Here is a 20801-nt window from a genome sequence, read left to right as displayed (position 1 = left end):
ATAGAACACAACTGGTAGGGAACGATTCTGATTTACAATCAAGATATCTAAATATGATAACAAAATTTTGCAGGTATACATTTAAATGTGGTGCGAGGCGGCTGCTCTGCCCTGTATATTATCTTATTCCATTTCCCATTGCACTATGATGCTGTTGTTGCTCTCTTTTTTCTAAACTCAAGTCCATCAATATGAATCTATACGTTTGCAAGTTGAATCACCTAAAAAAACTTCTACATATTCCGCAGCAACGCGCGGGGCATCATCTAGTTTGTTTAGTATTTGTTGTGAATTTTCTCTTCACCGGGTGTAGATGAGCCTGAGCTCAGAGAAATGAATATTCACACTTTATGTACATAATTTGGGCTGTGGGTATCCCTTTATATTCAATCTCAATTATTGTATTTAAAATCTATGAAGTATATATTTTTCTTTGAATGAAATGGAATATATATTTTAAGCATATGTGAACGAACTTGGCGGCTTGTTTAATTGCTTCATGTTTCAGTATATAGTAGATAACTTATTGTTAGGGCATGTACAATGATTCTATCTTAGGAATGCCACGTAGGATAAATGATGAGGTGGAGGAGAGAGAAATCATAAGAAAAAGGCTTGTCTTCTCTTAGCACAATATGTCTCACCACATTTTTCTGAATAACCAGTTATTGAAGATAAGGCTAATAGATGATCCATTGTAGACATGCTTTTTTATCATCTCTAAATTACATGTAAGACTTAAGATAAAACTATTTTATCAACCATTGTACATGCCCTGTCAAAACATACACATCATAGCACACGTAGAACCAGACACACGTATATATATATATATATATATATATATATATATATATATATATATATATATAGAGAGAGAGAGAGAGAGAGAGAGAGAGAGAGAGAGAGAGAGAGAGAGAGAGAGAACTATATCGTATCATATATAGATATGGTGCCAAAGTAATTTAGCGTAGATCCAGCAATCCAGGTATCCGTGGCATCGTTGTTCGCATAGCCAGCATGTGCGTGCACATGCATGGATGCAGCTTATTTCGTTTGCACATTACGCTACGCGTCATATGTATACCCAGCGCGCAGACTATATGCCGATATACTAACTACATGACGGGGTAGGCACCGTACATGGCGATGCCACACAGCCCGCGGGGCCCGTCGGCTCCCCTGCGCACGAAGAAGAAGCCCTTCTGACCCCAGGTCTGTCCCCACGAGTTCTTGGCGATCCAGTACTCTTCTCCGGCGCCGGTGACTCCGTAGCCGACGATCGTCACCACGTGGTTCTGGCTGGTGGTGCACGGCCCCCTGTACACGCCGGACTTGTAGTTCTGCAGGACGGGGCCGCTCCCGTCGATCTGGACGGTCACCGGCCTCCCGAGCACGGCCAGCGCCAGCGCGCTCTCACTGCTCCCCGGCTGCACCTCCTGGACGCCGGTGATCTTGCCGATGCGTCGGGCGGCGTCGTGCACCGCACATCTGCCTCGCTTGGCCATGTAGGGGTACTCGGCCTCCGTGAGGAGGCCCCCTTTTGATTTGATCCATGCGAGTGCGCTCTTGGGCCACCCGTAGCCGCATGGCGAGCTGAACACGCCCGTGCTGCAGTCCACCAGCTCCTGCACGGACAGGTCAACCAGCTCCCCGCCCTTTATCTTGTTCAGGCTCTCCACCGTCGCCGCTGCAGCAAATGCCCAGCAGCATCCTACAGCAATGTTGTGTAACAAGGTGGTTTCAGTTGTGTAACCACACGTATGCATGCCATATAAACTGCTTACCACATGCTCCTTGTTGCTTAGCAGGCGTGACGACACCATGTTCCCTCCAGTCGAACTGCCGGGGAGGGTCAGAGGCAGTCATCGTCAAATTACGATCCTCCTCGATGGCGTTCTTGGATGATGCCGCCCCCTCGGCAACATCTCCAGCTAAAGTAGTGATGAGACCACCACCATCACCGGCTCCATCATAAGCGCCACCAACATACCGCGCCATGAACTCCTCGTTAGTGAGGTCGGTGAACTCGTTCTCGCCGAGCTCATAGCCGAGCCTCTCGGCGTCCCTGTTGGAGGCGTCGATGAAGTCCACGTTGCGACGGTACACCTCAAACCGCCGCAGCTTCTCAGCGGCACTATGGTACGTCCGGCCATGCGCTGACATCCACCGGTGGAACCTACCCAGCATCAGCAGGTCATGGTCGTCTCCATCGCCGGACGTAGCACGGGAGGAGGGCAATGTGGTGCTGGACAGGGTGACTAGGAGGACGAGGAGAGCCAACGAGCGGAAGAGGGGAGCCATGCCCATGTGTTGATGCAAGAACACTTGATTTTGGTGATGGTGGCGAGGGTTCTCAGTTCCGTGGGTCGTTTATATAGTGGGGGATATTAAGCTGAGGAGGCTGTGGCCGCCGAGATGCGAATTATTTGCTCGGCATGCATGATGTGGACTGAGGAGCTACACCTCACATCATGCTACTATTAGGCATTGGTGTCATTAATTATGTGATGTTTGCTCACATGCTATGCTCGTACGTGGCATGACTATATAATTTTTATCCGGGTATATCTACGGCTACCGATAACATTATTAATTTGTTTACACATATACACATTGAGGAAAATCAGGAGGCAATGATGTTAGTATGTGATGATTGCTCTCCATGGCATGGCTATGTGATTTTTATTCGTGTCTATCTACGGCCACCCATAACTTTATAAGTTTGTTCACACATATACAAATCTCAAAAATCTTTAACAGATCGTAGCAATTTTGACTTCTTTCTTCTTCTCAAAGTTAGAAAACTGATGAATTCTTGCACAGAAATCTAACACCAGATTGACAATTCTCTCCCTCGCAAAAAAGAAGAAGAAAAGATTGACGATTCTCTGTATGGTTTTCACCCTAAAGAATTCTAAATTGTATGAGAATTAGCAAACATGGCACAGCTGTATAATTTCTATTTGGGTCTATCTGCGGCTGCCGATAACATTATTAATTTGTTTACACATATACAAATCAAGAAAAATTAGGAGGCAATGGTGTTAGTATATGATGATTGCTCTCCATTGCCCATGGCATGGCTATGTGATTTTATATGTGTCTATCTACGGCCACCCATAACTTTATAAAATTGTCTATATATGTACAAATTTAGAAAATGTCCGTGGGTTGTAACAATTTGATTTTTTAAAGTTAAAAAACTGATGAAATATTGCACAAAACTCAACACCAGATTGACGATTCTCTGAATGGCTTGCACTCCAAAGAATTCTCAATCGTACTACCTCCGTCTGGTTTTATTAGTCCTTATTGTATTTTGGGCCAAACTTTAAGCACATATTAGGCTAGCAAAATGTTAATGCATGTCACTAAAAATTATACTGTTGAATGCGTATTTTAATATGGTTTTCATTGATGTTATATTTACTACACACAACTTATATGTTATTACTTAAATTTATGGTCAAAATATGATCATAAATACGAAGAGACTAGTAAACCCGGATGGAGTGAGAATTACTAGTAGCAAACATGGTTTTCTTTCTATTTTATTCCCTCATGGAACATGCCCATGAACAAGCGGACCCATGCATTTGAAAGAAACTGTATCACACTGATTAAGCTAAGATATACTGGATTTTTCATTTGACGTGTCTCCATCATTGGTGCCCCTTCGAGGTTCCAAGCGGTGCCATATATATAATCGTGTGACCAGCTATATTACAGGCATGGACCTAGAGCTTTTTTTGATAGCTTATTTATCGAGTTTTTAGCTAGCTAGCAGTAGATTTTATGAGGAAATTTCCTATATATAATATAAGATTGTCAAAATATGCATATATTACCATTCATGCCGCCTTTGGGTGACTATTGTTGTTGTTGTCTTTCTTGCGTTGTGTGCGTCTTTTATTCACACTTCACCTTGGGCTATATCAATTACTAGCAGAATACCCGTGCATTATCACGGGCTTTTAAATTTTACAATTAGTCTCTTTCATTTATCATCCCCTCATCTTTGGCGAATCTGCGGTCCTTGGATTAGAAACACAACATTAGAAAGTTTTATTGAAGATGATCATCAACATAAACCAACAATAATGAAGAACATGATTACCTACTTGGTCCGTCATGCACTTCTGCAGAGAAGCCCCTCAACTTTTTAGAATCAACCCACGGTCCACTCAAATTCCATACATCCCCAAAAAAATTGTAACTCAAACTGCTCCGCTCGCACATGAAAAAATACATGGCTGAAGTGGAGGCCAGCCGTGGCCAACAAGAACTCAAACTCCTATCCGATCTCGACTTCATGCTCTTGACTTTCCTCACCGTAACCTTGAGCAACGGTCAACATCCATCCACGCATCCATCCCTACCTCCTGTTGCCGCCTGCATTGTTCTTGCTCGTCGAGGGAGGGCCACAAACTCCTCTACGACGGCCACAGACAGATCCCCGGGGAGGTCACAATCTTTCACGGGCACCAAACCAAGCATGACACCCTCCACATCCATCCAATCCCAGCCCAAACAGCGTCAAGACCCTCCATCGGTCCACGAATCAGGCTTGTTGCATCAAGGTCCATTACAACGAGTCTGTAGTCGACATCTTTACTTTGGCTATCCGTGCGGCAACACCATCGGATCTTGCTTGCTTTTACATCAGCATGTGTGGGCGAGCAATGGCCTTCGGTGTCCGAGCGACCGAAGTATAATGCCTGGACAATTAAATAATCCGGTGGAAGAGCTTTGTAGGGGAGACGAGATGAAGTGGACTAGGATTACATCAGCATGATAATGAACTCTGATTTGATGGTCAACACAATTGATTGGCTGAAGAAGGTAAAGGTGTTGGGTGCGGTAATTAAAGACATACTGAATGGTATGCTTCATTGTGATAGATTTCTATCTGTTTTTTTTGTTGAATTCAATTTCAGTTCATGTTCCCAGTGCTCTTTATGGACTGTTGGTCCTTATACATTCTTGATACTGAGAAGAATATTGTGATGATACTTGATCCAATAGACAGACCGGCATATGAGATAAAGAGGAACCACAGAGACATTGGCTAGGAAATTCCAGCTTAGACTTTGCCGGCTTTTCAATGACATGTTTGGTGCAGGGTTGGTCGAGACTATCGGGTGGAAATTTCTGTACCACTTGGTGGCGCAGCACCAACCATGCAGGAGGTGAGTTTATTTGTATGAAGCATAGAAACAGAAAAGTTCTTTTGCCTGCACTGACAGTAATAACCATGTGCCATGCTCGTAGGGAGGATATCGTCGTGTATGTCATGCACTATATCCTGTAGTTCACCGGTCTGTACCTTCGATTGACTCTTACCCCATTATGAAATGGCACTTGTATTTGTCTGGAAAAGTTTGAATGCACAAGACGATTGGTGCACTTGTATTTCTCTCATGTTTTTTCAACAGGCACAACTTGAGCACCTAAGGATGAAAATTGCATAAGAGATTGTGACCATGAAGGGGAACAAGGGAGATATCCCAGATTTTCTGTACAAGGAGATCCTTGACTGATGCGAAGGAGTAGTGGTTCAGACTTCGTGCGGCCCATGAAGATCTTTTGGTTGCGCGTGTGCTTGTCCGTGGAATTGCCCCGGTTACGTTGATGGGGCTTTTTGCAGCACATCCACCACCGCCCCTCCCCCAGCTTGTGGGTGAAAAACTATGGACCTGTATTGAATTTGTTATTCGAGGCCTAAATAGACTAAGTGAAAGTATGTATGTGTGGTTGTATGGACAGATTACCGTCTATCTGAGTTCGCAATGTTATATTTAGTCTTCATACCCGTGTTTAAGGGGCAAAAATCCCTGACTGAATTTGAAAGTGCCATCGCTATGGGTGATAGAAATTGGGCTATTTCTTTGCAGCAATTGCCGCACATGTTTGGCGTAAACTTTGATGAGTTGTCTGAATCCCTAGTGGTGTTGATTTGTGTCTTGCTTTAGATATGGCATCTGAATTCCCAATGTTATACTCCCTCCATTTTTATATACAAGGCCACTATCAAAATTACAATTTGCAGCTATACAAGGCCACTAACACCAACTAGTAGAGCGCCCGTGCGTTGCCACGGGCCAACAAATGAATCTACCACAGGCCCCTCAACTTCAGCTCTTTGATCATTTGTGTAATAATTCGCTATGTTGTCACCCCACTTCATATCTAACAGATGAATACCAGACACTTGGCTTTGGCTCTACATTGCCACCCAGCTCAAATTCGCATATGTTTTCTTTAAGTTCGCCATATTGCCATAAGCATTCCCTCATCTCTAACTTTGAATGTCTTCCAACATTCGTCATCATGCACTCCCTATACAAAGTTCTGACAAATTAAATAAGGTCCCTGTACAATTTTGCAATGTTATACATCAAAAAACCTAAATTGCTTTCATTATTTTCCTGTTTAAGCATTGCATGAGATACGATAGCTCCACTCATACGAACCCTCCTACCTGAGTATTAGAATCACCCCATACAAAGAAAAATATCTAGAATCATATCACATGCACATAATGATCAAGGCGTATCACTTTTGTTGTTGAATTAGGTGTTGTGCAAACAATTTGTTTCCGCTTTTGGCCACTACAAATCACATGAAACAAGTTCTTCTCACTTGAATTGATGACTCATCCATCATATTTGTATTTTGTTATGTAACTGATTTCATGCATCATCGTCCCTCTAGCTGGTTACTATGACACAACTTCATAACGGGCATCTAGTCCCTGCTCTCTGCACTGCACTATTTCTCTCACATGCTCGTGCTCCTTGCCTCTCCCATGGACACCACAACTTTCACCAAGTAGGGGATCCCTATGATGTAAAAATCCTTCATAGAAAACAAAATAAATATCAGATGTGAATATTTTGCTATCTCAACCATTTACAATCCCTGGAATGATTCTCCCCATTTCTCCTACAGCCTACATTACCAAACTTTGTCGTCGTTCAGCAACAATACATGACCTTGTTTCTTTGGTACGCACCCAAAACAATTAAAAACTCTGCTAATGAGATTCTTCGTATTTATCATAACACGGCTAATCAAAATAGAAGAACTAATAACCCTCACTAAAATAAGGAACAAAATATAGTGCCCTACTGTCAGTGGCAACGTAGGCAGCCTCGACTTGCAGCCACTGATGCAAACCCACAATCCAAGGAAAAAAACCATGACTTCATGCAAAAATCGTAATAAATATTGTCTTGTTGTATAAAGAATATTTTCTTTCGAGAGAGACTTATAGTACTTGACATGAAGAACATGGACTTGTCCTCTTGACACCATTGATATATTATTAAATAGCTACAGAATAACAGGACACATACACGTGTTTATCTTTTCAGAGCATGCACACATACGACATTTCCTACATGTAAGTTCTGAAGTATCCTTCGTTGAAATGTTGCCATCACGGATAGAAGTATCCATCACTGAAATGTAAGTTTTGAAGTATCCTTCACAGCCTGCACATAAATGACTTTTTCAGAGCATGCACACAGACACCACATCAGGTTGGCCACCTTAAATGTTGACTTCGCTGAAAGAAGTAACCTGGAAGATATGGACAAAACTATTCATAAAAATTGGATTGTTTTTCATTACAATAACAATTAGCATATCCATGTAAGCATGTATTGAGATTAATTATGAAAGGAGGCTAATTATCATAGTTCTAGTGGTGGTTAAATTTTGGCCTTCACAAGAGATATGAATTACCATGTGAATGGTATCCAAAAAGGGAATGCTAGTGAAAATGGGCAGATCAAACGATCTCATAATTTCACATCGTCAGCTAGCCTACTAAATCATTTTACAGAAGGATGATATTGATGAATGGACTGGTTATTAGTTACATGATTGCATTGAAACAGTAGGACAAGCCCCATGATCTTATTGATCTGCTTCGAGGAGTCTTGACTGCAATCCGGACCGTGCTAATTATGCTGCTAAGCGAGGCATGGCAGCGGAGTCATTCCTAGAGAGCTTCCAGCACAGCGAGACCTGATGCAACACCTGCTCATAGTGGTCATGGGTAAGAAGGTTCTTGAATAACTTTGGGTCCTTGCGTACTTGAAAAATGAAACGACATCAAAATCAACACAATTTTGAACAAAATTGAAATCTTGCCAATCCTGCTCTGTCGGAGCAAAAACATGTCAAGTATTTGCGCACAACTATATGCAACAACTGAAAATGTTTGGGGAGAAACCAACAAACCTGTTATAGATGTGGTTATAGATGGGATAGTTGAGATCTCTCCCCTGTGCCTTGATTTCAATTCTCGACCATCAACTACTTCACACTTGGGCGTGTCAGCTGTTTTCGATTTGACAAGAAGGGAAATCATTTCTTCTGTAATACAAGCAATATAATGAAGGATTATTAACTGTAACATTGTACTTCTTTAAAAAGAAATGAAAAGGCGGCATTTTATCCGAAAGTGGCAGCATGCAGAGAAGATAGGCAGTCAGGTAAGTGAGGTGCCAGTGCCTTCTGGGTTAGTTATGTACTTCAATTTGTAAGTAATTAATAGTTCAAAAGTCCAGAGCCAAAACTACCCCTTGAATTAAGCATAATTTTCTCTGAAAATTTGAAGTTGCACAAAACTTGCTATTTCGTTCTGGCTAGACATATCAGTTGAATCCAGAGCTCACAAAAATTATATACATAGCTGGCTGGTTGACATATATGACATCATTGTTCACAATTTATTTGGCAAATGTTGATTTTCAAGCATTATTGACGTGGATGAGAGACCTAGTTTCTAGAGCTGCAACAGATCATTATCAGAAAAAGGATAATATACTAACATGGATGGTTATTCATATTGCTAGAAAGGTTCGAATACATAGTTCGGACTTATATCAGTAAGATCCTTAGTAAAAAATTATTGTGTGCATAAAGTAATGCATTTAGGAAGTAAATACAGAACTTAAAAACTATTTGGTGCAACATTGTTATTTCTTTGTTGAGCAAAAACAGAGGTGTTGCAGAACCACACAATTTTAAATGCGTCTTCTAAATTGAATGGTCGTTCAACGGGCCATGTGAAAAGTTAAAACATGCTAGACAAAGAGATTGTTTTATTCCATGAAATTACTACTTGTGTGGTGGTATCCCAAGAAACAACATATGATGCCTTACAATTTTCTACTTTATACCCATGTATAATCGATTCTACTATATCTCATAAATAGTATAACTATTTACTATCTGGTGGAAGTCACATACTCCCTCCGTCCCAAAATAAACTATCTCAACTTTAGTACAACTTTGTACTAAAGTTAGTACTCCCTCCGTTCCTAAATATAAGTCTTTGTAGAGATTTCATTATAAACCACATACGGATGTATATAGATGCATTTTGGAGTGTAGATTCACTCATTTTGCTACGTATGTAGTCCATAGTGAAATTCCTACGAAGACTTATATTTAGAAATGGAGGGAGTACAAAGTTAAGAGACACTTATTTTGGGACGGAGGGAGTAATACCAAAAAATTAACACAAGCTGCCTTAAGTATATTACATTTTCAGAAAAGCATATTTGAAAATAAGGTGCATCTAGTACTTAGCATGGCGCTACTTCACTACAAGTCTGCAATATGCTACAAATAGGCATACTGAACGCTAGGTATTTAATGTGCACAAAGCAGAAAATAATTGAAATGCTGTGGACACTTACTGATTATGATCAACACCAGCTATAAAGCTTATTGTAAAATGTGCTCTTGTTAAATCTGGAACTAAGTTCTGTGTACACATTTAACAACATAACCTTAAGGGCTTAAATTAACAAGAAGAAAAAATAACAAACTTTGCTGATCCATAACATATATGTACTATATAGCAGTTGCCAGCCAACTCTTGTTGATCCTACCTATTACATGACCCTGTTTGCAATTGACTAAGCGTACTGAATTAGCCCACTTCAGAAAATAAGCTGGCATTACATGAATGGTCATGCTAAAACCAGCTCGATGCATTTCACCAAAAGATTCAATGGCTTGAGAATAAAATGTGGTTGCCCTAACTATCAGAGAACCTCTTAGCCAAGATTCAACTGAATTAGCTATACCCAGACCTGTAGCATCCAATGGTTGTTGATAAAATAGTTCTCAACTGAATTGTATGCCTCCATTGAAACAAGTTCAGATCTTTAAGAACATCCCATTGTGCACACAACCTGGTACCACCGAATTGTAGAACATGAAAACAACTACATCACATAATTGAGCATGTGCACTCACCAGACCTTAATGGGCTATAGAGTCAAAGGTCAGATACTAAACGAAGCATGCCTTAGGATGTGTTTGGTTTGAGGGCCAGGCTAGGGTGGTTGAGGGCATCCCCAACCAGCTGGCTAGGGATAGCCCTTTTTCAGTTTGGTTGGAAGGGTGGAGTTATCCCATATTTCTTTTGGTTCAAAAGATGAAACGTGGTTGAGGATAGCCATTGTAGTGTTTGGTTCGAGGGATAAATGAAGGATAAGGGTTGCTGTCGGTGTCAAAACCGGCGGATCTCGGGTAGGGGGTCCCGAACTGTGCGTCTAGGCCGGATGGTAACAGGAGGCAAGGGACACGAAGTTTTACCCAGGTTCGTGCCCTCTCGATGGAGGTAAAACCCTACGTCCTGCTTGATTAATATTGATGACATGGGTAGTACAAGAGTAGATCTACCACGAGATCGAGGAGGCTAAACCCTAGAAGCTAGCCTATGGTATGATTGTTGATGTGTACCTTGTCCTACGGACTAAAACCCCCCGTTTTATATAGACACCGAATAGGGTTAGGGTTACATAGAGTCGGTTACAATGGTAGGAGATCTTCATATCCGTATCGCCAAGCTTGCCTTCCACGCCAAGGAAAGTCCCTTCTGGACACGGGACGAAGTCTTCAATCTTGTATCTTTATAGTCCAGGAGTCCGGCTGAAGGTATAGTCCGGCTATCCGAACACCCCCTAATCCAGGACTCCCTCAGTAGCCCCTGAACCAGGCTTCCATGACGACGAGTCCGGCGCGCAGATTGTCTTCGGCATTGCAAGGCGGGTTCTCCTCCAAATACTTCATAAAAGATTTTGAACACGAAGATAGTGTCCGGCTCTGCAAAATAAGTTTCCACATATTGCCTTAGAGAGAACAATATTTACACCAATCTAATCTGCTGACGTATTCCGTAGCGTGTCACACCACGGCCAAGCCTTTATCCGAGTCGTTTCATTATCCCACCTCAGTGCGTCATGCGAGGCGGTTTCCTTGGCACGTCTTGTTAAAGCAGAGATCGTGTCCCCTTATCCCGGGATTCTCATCAATGCGGGCGTGGGTAACCCAACCGCTTCTAGGACTCCTAGATCATAGGCAAGTCCAAACGGACACGGAGAGGACGCTTGATATTCACCCTCTTTATAAAGGGGACAAGGCTTTTATTTTTCCCTCCCGTGCTCAATCGAATCCTTCCCCCACCTCAAGCTCAAATGCCCGAAGTTTAGGTCAGGTGCTCCGAACCTTCAGTCATGTCCGGATCTAGCTTTCAAGGCCAATGGGTGCCTTCCTCTGTCACGGAAGAAGATATCAAAAAGTTGAGGGAGGCCAGATATCTGACCGCCGAGATTTTGCATCGGCTGCCTCCCCGAGGGCAGGCCGTTCCCACCCCCGAACCCAACGAGAACGTCGTGTTCGTCTCCCACTTCCTCCGAGGTCTAGGCCTTGCTCTGGATCCTTTCGTCAGGGGTCTGATGTTTTATTACGGGCTAGACTTCCATGATCTAGCTCCGGACTCTTTTCTTCATATCACGACATTTATTGTCGTGTGCGAGGCCTTCCTCCGGGTTACCCCTCACTTTGGCCTCTGGCTCAAGACCTTTGAAGTAAAGCCGAAGATGATCGAGGGGCAACATGCAGCGTGTGGAGGTGCCTCAATACGCAAGATGACAGGAGCTCCGTGGCCCAAAGGTTCCATCTCAGAGGTGTTTGAATTGTGGCAACAGGAGTGGTTCTACATCACGGCTCCTAGAAGTGCCAAGTGGGCGGCCGCCCCTGTTTTCCGCTCGGGCCCTCCACCACAACTGATGTCATGGATCAGCAGAGGTCTGAGCTGGGGGCCAGCCAAGGACGTGCCTATATTGCAAAGCCACATTCGAGATCTCTTCAATGGGGATTTTAGTTTGGTTGCGGTAATACAAGTTATGCTGGTTCGTCAAGTCCAGCCTTGCAAACGCCGGCCTCTTCGCCTATGGGAGTTCAATCCCGAGGGACCGCGTGTCATTCAAAATTTTCTCGGCCTGACGCACGAGGAGATGTACAAGTCATTCTTCGGACCTCAGGTGGAGTGTCCGGAAATCTCCGAGGACGTGGGCCTGAGTAGTAACCGCGTCGCCGAACAGGTAAGGCATCTTCCGGCCGAACATACTATCTCTCCTTTGTTACGAAGTTATTTCTGAGAGTTTGCTTTTTGACCAGGACTGGCTAACAAAGGCGAAGTTGATTTGGTGTTCGCCCCCCCTCCCTGAGGGTTTGGAAAATCCGGTATTGGAAAAGATTCTCCAGACCGCACCTTGCCCGGAGCCCTTGAAGGAAGATATTGTGGAGGATAATGCGGGCGGACGCGGGCCCCCAACGCTGCCCATTCTAGCCGAGGGAGCGAGCGTCTCCATGAAGGAAGACAACCAGAAGAGGAAAAGGACTGCGCCCGGGGATTCGGAAGCCGAAGCTTCCAAATGGGAGAATAAGTCTCCCACAGAGGGTCCTACCTTGGGGGGCGCCATTGCCGCACAAAGTCCGCGGGGGGATCAATTCTCCCGCGAGTCATAAGTGACCTGAAATACTTTAATAGTACAGATATGCCATCTTTTTCTTCTGAGAAGATAACCACCGCATATATTTTTGCAGTTCGGGCCTTAGCCCCTCTCAAATGAGCTCGTCTTCGGGGGATCTTCTTCCAGAGATGATGGAGAGCGAAACGCCTCCTACGGACTCCTCCGCTCCGGAAGCGGGTGACCCTGAAGTGTCGTCGCGGAGGGCCTCTCCGAGTCCGGTGAGGCCAGAAGATAATCCCATTGACCCCCGAAGCTCCCAGTGTCCGGCTCCCGAAGAGAGCAGACAAAAGAGTCCAGCACCGTCTAGTGTGCGATCTGATGTTCTGAGGGGGTTGGTGGGGCGAGCGGCCATCTCAGATGAACACCGTGTGCTGATGAATACGGTGATGGAGAGAATATCATCTGCCGAAAGCGGATTGCATGAAGCTTTTATGAGTCTACTGACAGGCTTTGAGGTACGTAAAAGAATGTATGATAGTCCTGCACATGCTAGGTGCCCTGTGTAGATAGTAGCCCCTGAGACTCTAGTTGTCGTCGGAAATGACGACGAACAGAGGATCATATTCCCAGGTAATAACCTTACTGCCTCTATGTGCAGGTGATGGAAGCTCTGGTGGCTAGCCGGACTAGCAAGTTTGCCCATTTAGAACGGCAGTTGGATGCGGCAGACGCCGACATCGAGCTTGTTAACAAAAGGCTTGACGAGGCACAGGATAAGTGTCATTATCTGGTAAACGCTGTTGGGGAACGTAGTAATTTCAAAAAAATTCCTACGTACACGCAAGATCATGGTGATGCATAGCAACGAGAGGGGAGAGTGTGATCTACGTACCCTTGTAGATCGACAACGGAAGCGCTTGGTTGATGTAGTCGTACGTCTTCACGGCCCGACCGATCAAGCACCGAAACTACGGCACCTCCGAGTTCTAGCACACGTTCAGATCGATGACGATCCCCGGACTCCGATCCAGCAAAGTGTCGGGGAAGAGTTCCGTCAGCAAGACGGCATGGTGACGATCTTGATGTACTACTGTCGCAGGGCTTCGCCTAAGCACCGCTACAATATTATCGAGGACTATGGTGGCAGGGGGCGCCGCACACGGCTAAGAATATGATCACGTGAATCAACTTGTATATCTCTGGGGTGCCCCTGCCTCCGTATATAAAGGCTCAAGGGGGGGGGGTGCGGCCAGCCTAGGAGAGGCGCGCCAGGAGGAGTCCTACTCCCTTCGGGAGTAGGATTCCCCCCCAATCCTAGTTGGAATAGGATTCGCGGAGGGGGGGAAAGAGGAAAGGGGGCCGGCCCCCTCTCCTTGTCCTATTCGGACCAAGGGAGGGGAGGGGCGCGCGGCCCATCTCTGGCTGCCTCTTCTCTTTTCCACTAAGGCCCACTAAGGCCCATATATCTCCCGGGGGGTTCCGGTAACCTCCCGGTACTCCGGTAAAAGCCCGATTTCACCCGGAACACTTCCGATATCCAAACATAGGCTTCCAATATATCAATCTTTATGTCTCGACCATTTCGAGACTCCTCGTCATGTCCGTGATCACATCCGGGACTCCAAACAACCTTCGGTACATCAAAACTCATAAACTCATAATATAACTGACATCGAAACCTTAAGCATGCGGACCCTATGGGTTCGAGAACAATGTAGACATGACCGAGACACGTCTCCGGTCAATAACCAATAGCGGGACCTGGATGCCCATATTGGCTCCTACATATTCTACGAAGATCTTTATCGGTCAGACCGCATAACAACATACATTGTTCCCTTTGTCATCGGTATGTTACTTGCCTGAGATTCGATCGTCGGTATCCAATACCTAGTTCAATCTCGTTACCGGTAAGTCTCTTTACTCGTTCCGTAATACATTATCCTGCAACTAACTCATTAGTTGCAATGCTTGCAAGGCTTAAGTGATGTGCATTACCGAGAGGGCCCAGAGATACCTCTCCGACGATCGGAGTGACAAATCCTAATCTCGAAATACGCCAACCCAACATGTACCTTTGGAGACACCTGTAGAGCACCTTTATAATCACCCAGTCACGTTGTGACGTTTGGTAGCACACAAAGTGTTCCTCTGGCACACGGGAGTTGCATAATCTCATAGTCATAGGAACATGTATAAGTCATGAAGAAAGCAATAGCAACATACTAAACCATCGGGTGCTAAGCTAATGAAATGGGTCATGTCAATCAGTTCATTCAACTAATGATGTGATCCCGTTAATCAAATGACAACTCTTTGTCCATGGTTAGGAAACATAACCATCTTTGATTACCGAGCTAGTCAAGTAGAGGCATACTAGTGACACTTTGTTTGTCTATGTATTCACACATGTATTATGTTTCCGGTTAATACAATTCTAGCATGAATAACATTTATCATGAAATAAGGAAATAAATAATAACTTTATTTTTGCCTCTAGGGCATATTTCCTTCAGTCTCCCACTTGCACTAGAGTCAATAATCTAGATCACATCGCCAGGAGATTTAACATCAATAGTTCACATCTTTATGTGATTGGTTCACATCTCCATGTGACTAACACCCAAAGGGTTTACTAGATTCAATAATCTAGTTCACATCTCTATGTGGTTAAGACCCAAAAAGTGATCATGTTTTGCTTGTGAGAGAAGTTTAGTCAACGGGTCTGCCACATTCAGATCCGCATGTATTTTGCAAATTTCTATGTCAACAATACTCTGCATAGAGCTACTCTAGCTAATTGCTCCCACTTTCAATATGTATCCAGATTGAGACTTAGAGTCATCTGGATCAGTGTCAAAACTTGCATCGACGTAACCCTTTATGACGAACCTTTTGTCACCTCCGTAATCGAGAAACATATCCTTATTCCAGTAAGGATAATTTTGACCGCTGTCCATTGATCTGCTCCTAGATCACTATTGTACTCCCTCTCTTAACACAGTGTATGGTATACAATAGATCTGGTACGCAGCATGGCATACTTTATAGAACCTATGACTGAGGCATAGGGAATGACTTTCATTCTCTTTCTATCTTCTGCCGTGGTCAGGCTTTGAGTCTTACTCAACTTCACACCTTGTAACACAGGTAAGAAACTTTTTCTTTGACTGTTCCATTTTGAACTACTTCAAAATCTTGTCAAGGTATGTACTCATTGAAAAAACTTATCAAGCGTCTTGATCTATCTCTATAGATCTTGATACTCAATATGTAAGTAGCTTCACCGAGGTCTTTCTTTGAAAAACTCCTTTCAAACACTCCTTTATGCTTTGCATAATAATTCTACATTATTTCCGATCAACAATATGTCATCCACATATACTTATCAGAAATGTTGTAGTGCTCCCACTCACTTTCTTGTAAATACAGGCTTCACCGCAAGTTTGTATAAAACTATATGCTTTGATCAACTTATCAAAGCGTATATTCCAATTCCGAGATGCTTGCACCAGTCCATAAATGGATCGCTGGAGCTTGCATATTTTGTTAGCACCTTTAGGATTGATAAAACCATCTTGTTGCATCACATACAACTCTTCTTTAATAAATCCATTAAGGAATGCAGTTTTGTTTATCCATTTGCCAGATTTCATAAAATGCGGCTATTGCTAACATGATTCGGACAGACTTTAAGCATAGATATGAGTGAGAAAATCTCATCGTAGTCAACACCTTGAACTTGTCGAAAACCTTTTGCGACAATTCTAGCTTTGTAGATAGTAACACTACTATCAGCGTCCGTCTTCCTCTTGAAGATCCATTTATTTTCTATGGCTTGCCGATCATCGGGCAAATCCATCAAAGTCCATACTTTGTTCTCATACATGGATCATATCTCAGATTTCATGGCCTCAAACCATTTCGCGGAATCTGGGCTCATCATCGCTTCCTCATAGTTTGCAAGTTCATCATGGTCTAGTAACATGACTTCCAGAACAGGATTACCGTACCACTCTGGTGCGGATCTCACTCTGGTTTACCTACGAGATTCGGTAGTAACTTGATCTGAAGTTTCATGATCATTATCATTAGCTTCCTCACTAATTGGTTGGTGTAGTGTACACAGGAACAGATTTCTGTGATGAACTACTTTCCAATAAGGGAGAAGGTCAATTACTATCAAGTTCTCTACTTTCCTCCCACTCACTTCTTTCGAGAGAAACTCCTTCTCTAGAAAGGATCCATTCTTAGCAACGAATGTCTTGCCTTCGGATCTGTGATAGAAGGTGTACCCAACTGTCTCCTTTGGGTATCCTATAAGACATATTTCTTCGATTTGGGTTTGAGCTTATCAGGATGAAACTTTTTCATATAAGCATCACAACCCCAAACTTTAAGAAACGACAACTTTGGTTTGTTGCCAAACCACAGTTCAGATTGTGTCGTCTCAACGGACTTAGATGGTTCCCCTTTTTAACATGAATGCAGCTGTCTTTAATGCATAACCTCAAAAACGATAGTGGTAAATCGATAAGAAACATCATAGATTTGCACTATATCTAATAAAGTACGGCTATGACATTCGGACACACCATTATGCTGTGGTGTTCCAAGGTGGCACGAATTTGTGAAACTATTCCACATTGTTTTAATTGAAGACCAAACTCGTAACTCAAATATTTGTCTCCGCGATCAGATCGTAGAAACCTTATTTTCTTGTCACGATGATTTTCCACTTCACTCTGAAATTCTTTGAACTTTTCAAATGTTTCAGACTTATGTTTCATCAAGTAGATATACCCATATCTGCTCAAATCATCTGTGAAGGTCAGAAAATAATGATACCCGCTGCAAGCCTTGATATTCATCGGACCACATACATCAGTATGTATGATTTCCAACAAATCTGTTGCTTGCTCCATTGTTCCGGAGAACGGCGTTTTAGTCATCTTGCCCAAGAGACATGGTTCGCAAGCATCAAGTGATTCATAATCAAGTGATTCCAAAATCCCATCAGCATGGAGTTTCTTCATGCGCTTTACACCAATATGACCTAAACGGCAGTGCCAAAAACAAGTTGCACTATCATTATTAACTTTGCATCTTTTGGCTTCAATATTATGAATATGTGTATCATTACAATAGAGATCCAACTAACCATTTTCGTTGGTGTGTATGACCATAGAAGGTTTTATTCATGTAAACAGAACAACAATTGTTCTCTAACTTAAATGAATAACCGTATTGCAATAAACATGATCAAATCATATTTATGCTCAACGCAAACACCAAATAACACTTATTTAGGTTCAACATTAATCCCGAAAGTATAGGGAGTGTGCGATGATGATCATATCAATCTTGGAACCACTTCCAATACACATCGTCATTTCACCCTTAACTAGTCTCTGTTTATTCTGCAACTCCCGTTTCGAGTTACTAATCTTAGCAACTGAACTAGTACCAAATACTGAGGGGTTGCTATGAACACTAGTAAAGTACACATCAATAACATGTATATCAAATATACCTTTGTTTACTTTGCCATCCTTTCTTATCCACCAAATACTTGGGGTAGTTCCGCTTCCAGTGACCAATCCCTTTGCAGTAGAAGCACTTTGTCTCAGGCTTAGGACCAGACTTGGGTTTCTTCACTTGAGCAGCAACTTGCTTGCCGTTCTTCTTGAAGTTCCCCTTCTTCCTTTTGCCCTTTTCTTGAAACTAGTGGTCTTGTCTACCATCAACACTTGATGTTTTTCTTGATTTCTACCTTCGTCGATTTTAGCATCACGAAGAGCTTGGGAATCGTTTCCGTTATCCCTTGCATACTATAGTTCATCATGAAGTTCTACTAACTTGGTGATGGTGACTAGAGAATTCTGTCAATCACTATCTTATCTGGAAGATTAACTCCCACTTGATTCAAGCGATTGTAGTACCCAGACAATCTGAGTACATGGTCACTGCTTGAGCGATTCTCCTCCATCTTGTAGCTATAGAACTTTTTGGAGACTTCATATCTCTCAACTCGGGTATTTGCTTGAAATATTAACTTCAACTCCTGGAACATCTCATATGGTCCATGACGTTCAAAATGTTTTTGAAGTCCCGATTCTAAGCCGTTAAGCATGGTGCACTAAACTATCAAGTAGTCATCATATTGAGCTAGCCAAACGTTCATAACATCTGCATCTGCTCCTGCAATAGGTCTGTCACCTAGCGGTGCATCAAGGACATAATTTTTCTGTGCATCAATGAGGATAAACCTCATATCACGGATCCAATCCGCATCATTGCTACTAACATCTTTCAACATAGTTTTTCTCTAGGAACATATCAAAACAAACATAGGGACGCAACAACGCGAGTTGTTGATCTACAACATAGATATGCTAATACTACCAGGACTAAGTTCATGATAAATTTAAGTTCAATTAATCATATTACTTAAGAACTCTCACATAGATAGACATCCCTCTAATCTTCTAAGTGATCACGTGATCCAAATCAACTAAACCATAACCGATCATCACGTGAAATGGAGTAGTTTTCAATGGTGAACATCACTATGTTGATCATATCTACTATATGACTCACGCTCAATCTTTCGATCTCAGTGTTCCGAGGCCATATCTGCATATGCTAGGCTCGTCAAGTTTAACCTGAGTATTCTGCGTGTGCAAAACTGTCTTGCACCCGTTGTAGATGGACGTAGAGCTTATCACACCCGATCATCACGTGGTGTCTGGGCACGACAAACTTCGGCAACGGTGCATACTCAGGGAGAACACTTTTATCTTGATAATTTAGTGAGAGATCATCTTATAATGCTACCGTCAATCAAAGCAAGATAAGATGCATAAAAGATAAACATCACATGCAATCAATATAAGTGATATGATATGGCCATCATCATCTTGTGCTTGTGATCTCCATCTCCGAAGCACCGTCATGATCACCATCGTCACCGGCGCGACACCTTGATCTCCATCGTAGCATCGTTGTCGTCTCGCCAATCTTATGCTTCCACGACTATCGCTACCGCTTAGTGATAAAGTAAAGCATTACAGCGCGATTGCATTGCATACAATAAAGCGACAACCATATGGCTCCTGCCAGTTGCCGATAACTCGGCTACAAAACATGATCATCTCATACAATAAAATTTAGCATCATGTCTTGACCATATCACATCACAACATGCCCTGCAAAAACAAGTTAGACGTCCTCTACTTTGTTGTTGCAAGTTTTACGTGGCTGCTACGGGCTTAAGCAAGAACCAATCTTACCTACGCATCAAAACCACAACGATAGTTTGTCAAGTTGGTGCTGTTTTAACCTTCGCAAGGACCGGGCGTAGCCACACTCGGTTCAACTAAAGTTGGAGAAACTGTCACCCGCAAGCCACCTATGTGCAAAGCACGTCGGGAGAACCGGTCTCGCGTAAGCGTACGCGTAATGTCGGTCCGGGCCGCTTCATCCAACAATACCGCCGAACAAAAGTATGACATGCTGGTAAGCAGTATGACTTATATCGCCCACAACTCACTTGTGTTCTACTCATGCATATAACATCAACACATAAAACCTAGGCTCGGATGCCATTGTTGGGGAACGTAGTAATTTCAAAAAATTTCCTACGTACACGCAAGATCATGGTGATGCATAGAAACGAGAGGGGAGAGTGTGATCTACGTACCCTTGTAGATCGACAACGGAAGCGTTTGGTTGATGTAGTCGTACGTCTCCACGGCCCGACCGATCAAGCACCGAAACTACGGCACCTCCGAGTTCTAGCACACGTTCAGCTCGATGACGATCCCCGGACTCCGATCCAGCAAAGTGTCGGGGAAGAGTTCCGTCAGCACGACGGCGTGGTGACGATCTTGATGTACTACTGTCGCAGGGCTTCGCCTAAGCACCGCTACAATATTATCGAGGACTATGGTGGCAGGGGGCGCCGCACACGGCTAAGAATATGGTCACGTGAATCAACTTGTATATCTCTGG

At 43.2% G+C, this 20801-nt stretch overlaps 1 protein-coding gene across 1 annotated transcript; it reads right to left on the bottom strand.

Annotated features, from left to right (window-relative positions):
• Positions 1-912: 912 nt before the first annotated feature.
• On the bottom strand, positions 913-2342 carry LOC125542404 (ervatamin-B-like). The gene is made up of 2 exons (XM_048705475.1): positions 1788-2342; positions 913-1714 (listed from the first exon to the last, which is right to left on the bottom strand). The coding sequence occupies exons 1-2, from the start codon at positions 2308-2310 to the stop codon at positions 1119-1121; spliced, it is 1119 nt and encodes a 372-aa protein (XP_048561432.1). The 5' UTR covers positions 2311-2342; the 3' UTR covers positions 913-1118.
• Between the last annotated feature and the right edge of the window lie 18459 nt (positions 2343-20801).

The sequence above is a fragment of the Triticum urartu genome, chromosome 1, assembly GCF_003073215.2.
Source record: "Triticum urartu cultivar G1812 chromosome 1, Tu2.1, whole genome shotgun sequence".
Taxonomy (NCBI): Eukaryota; Viridiplantae; Streptophyta; class Magnoliopsida; order Poales; family Poaceae; genus Triticum; species Triticum urartu.
This window is presented reverse-complemented; position numbering and strand designations above follow the sequence as displayed.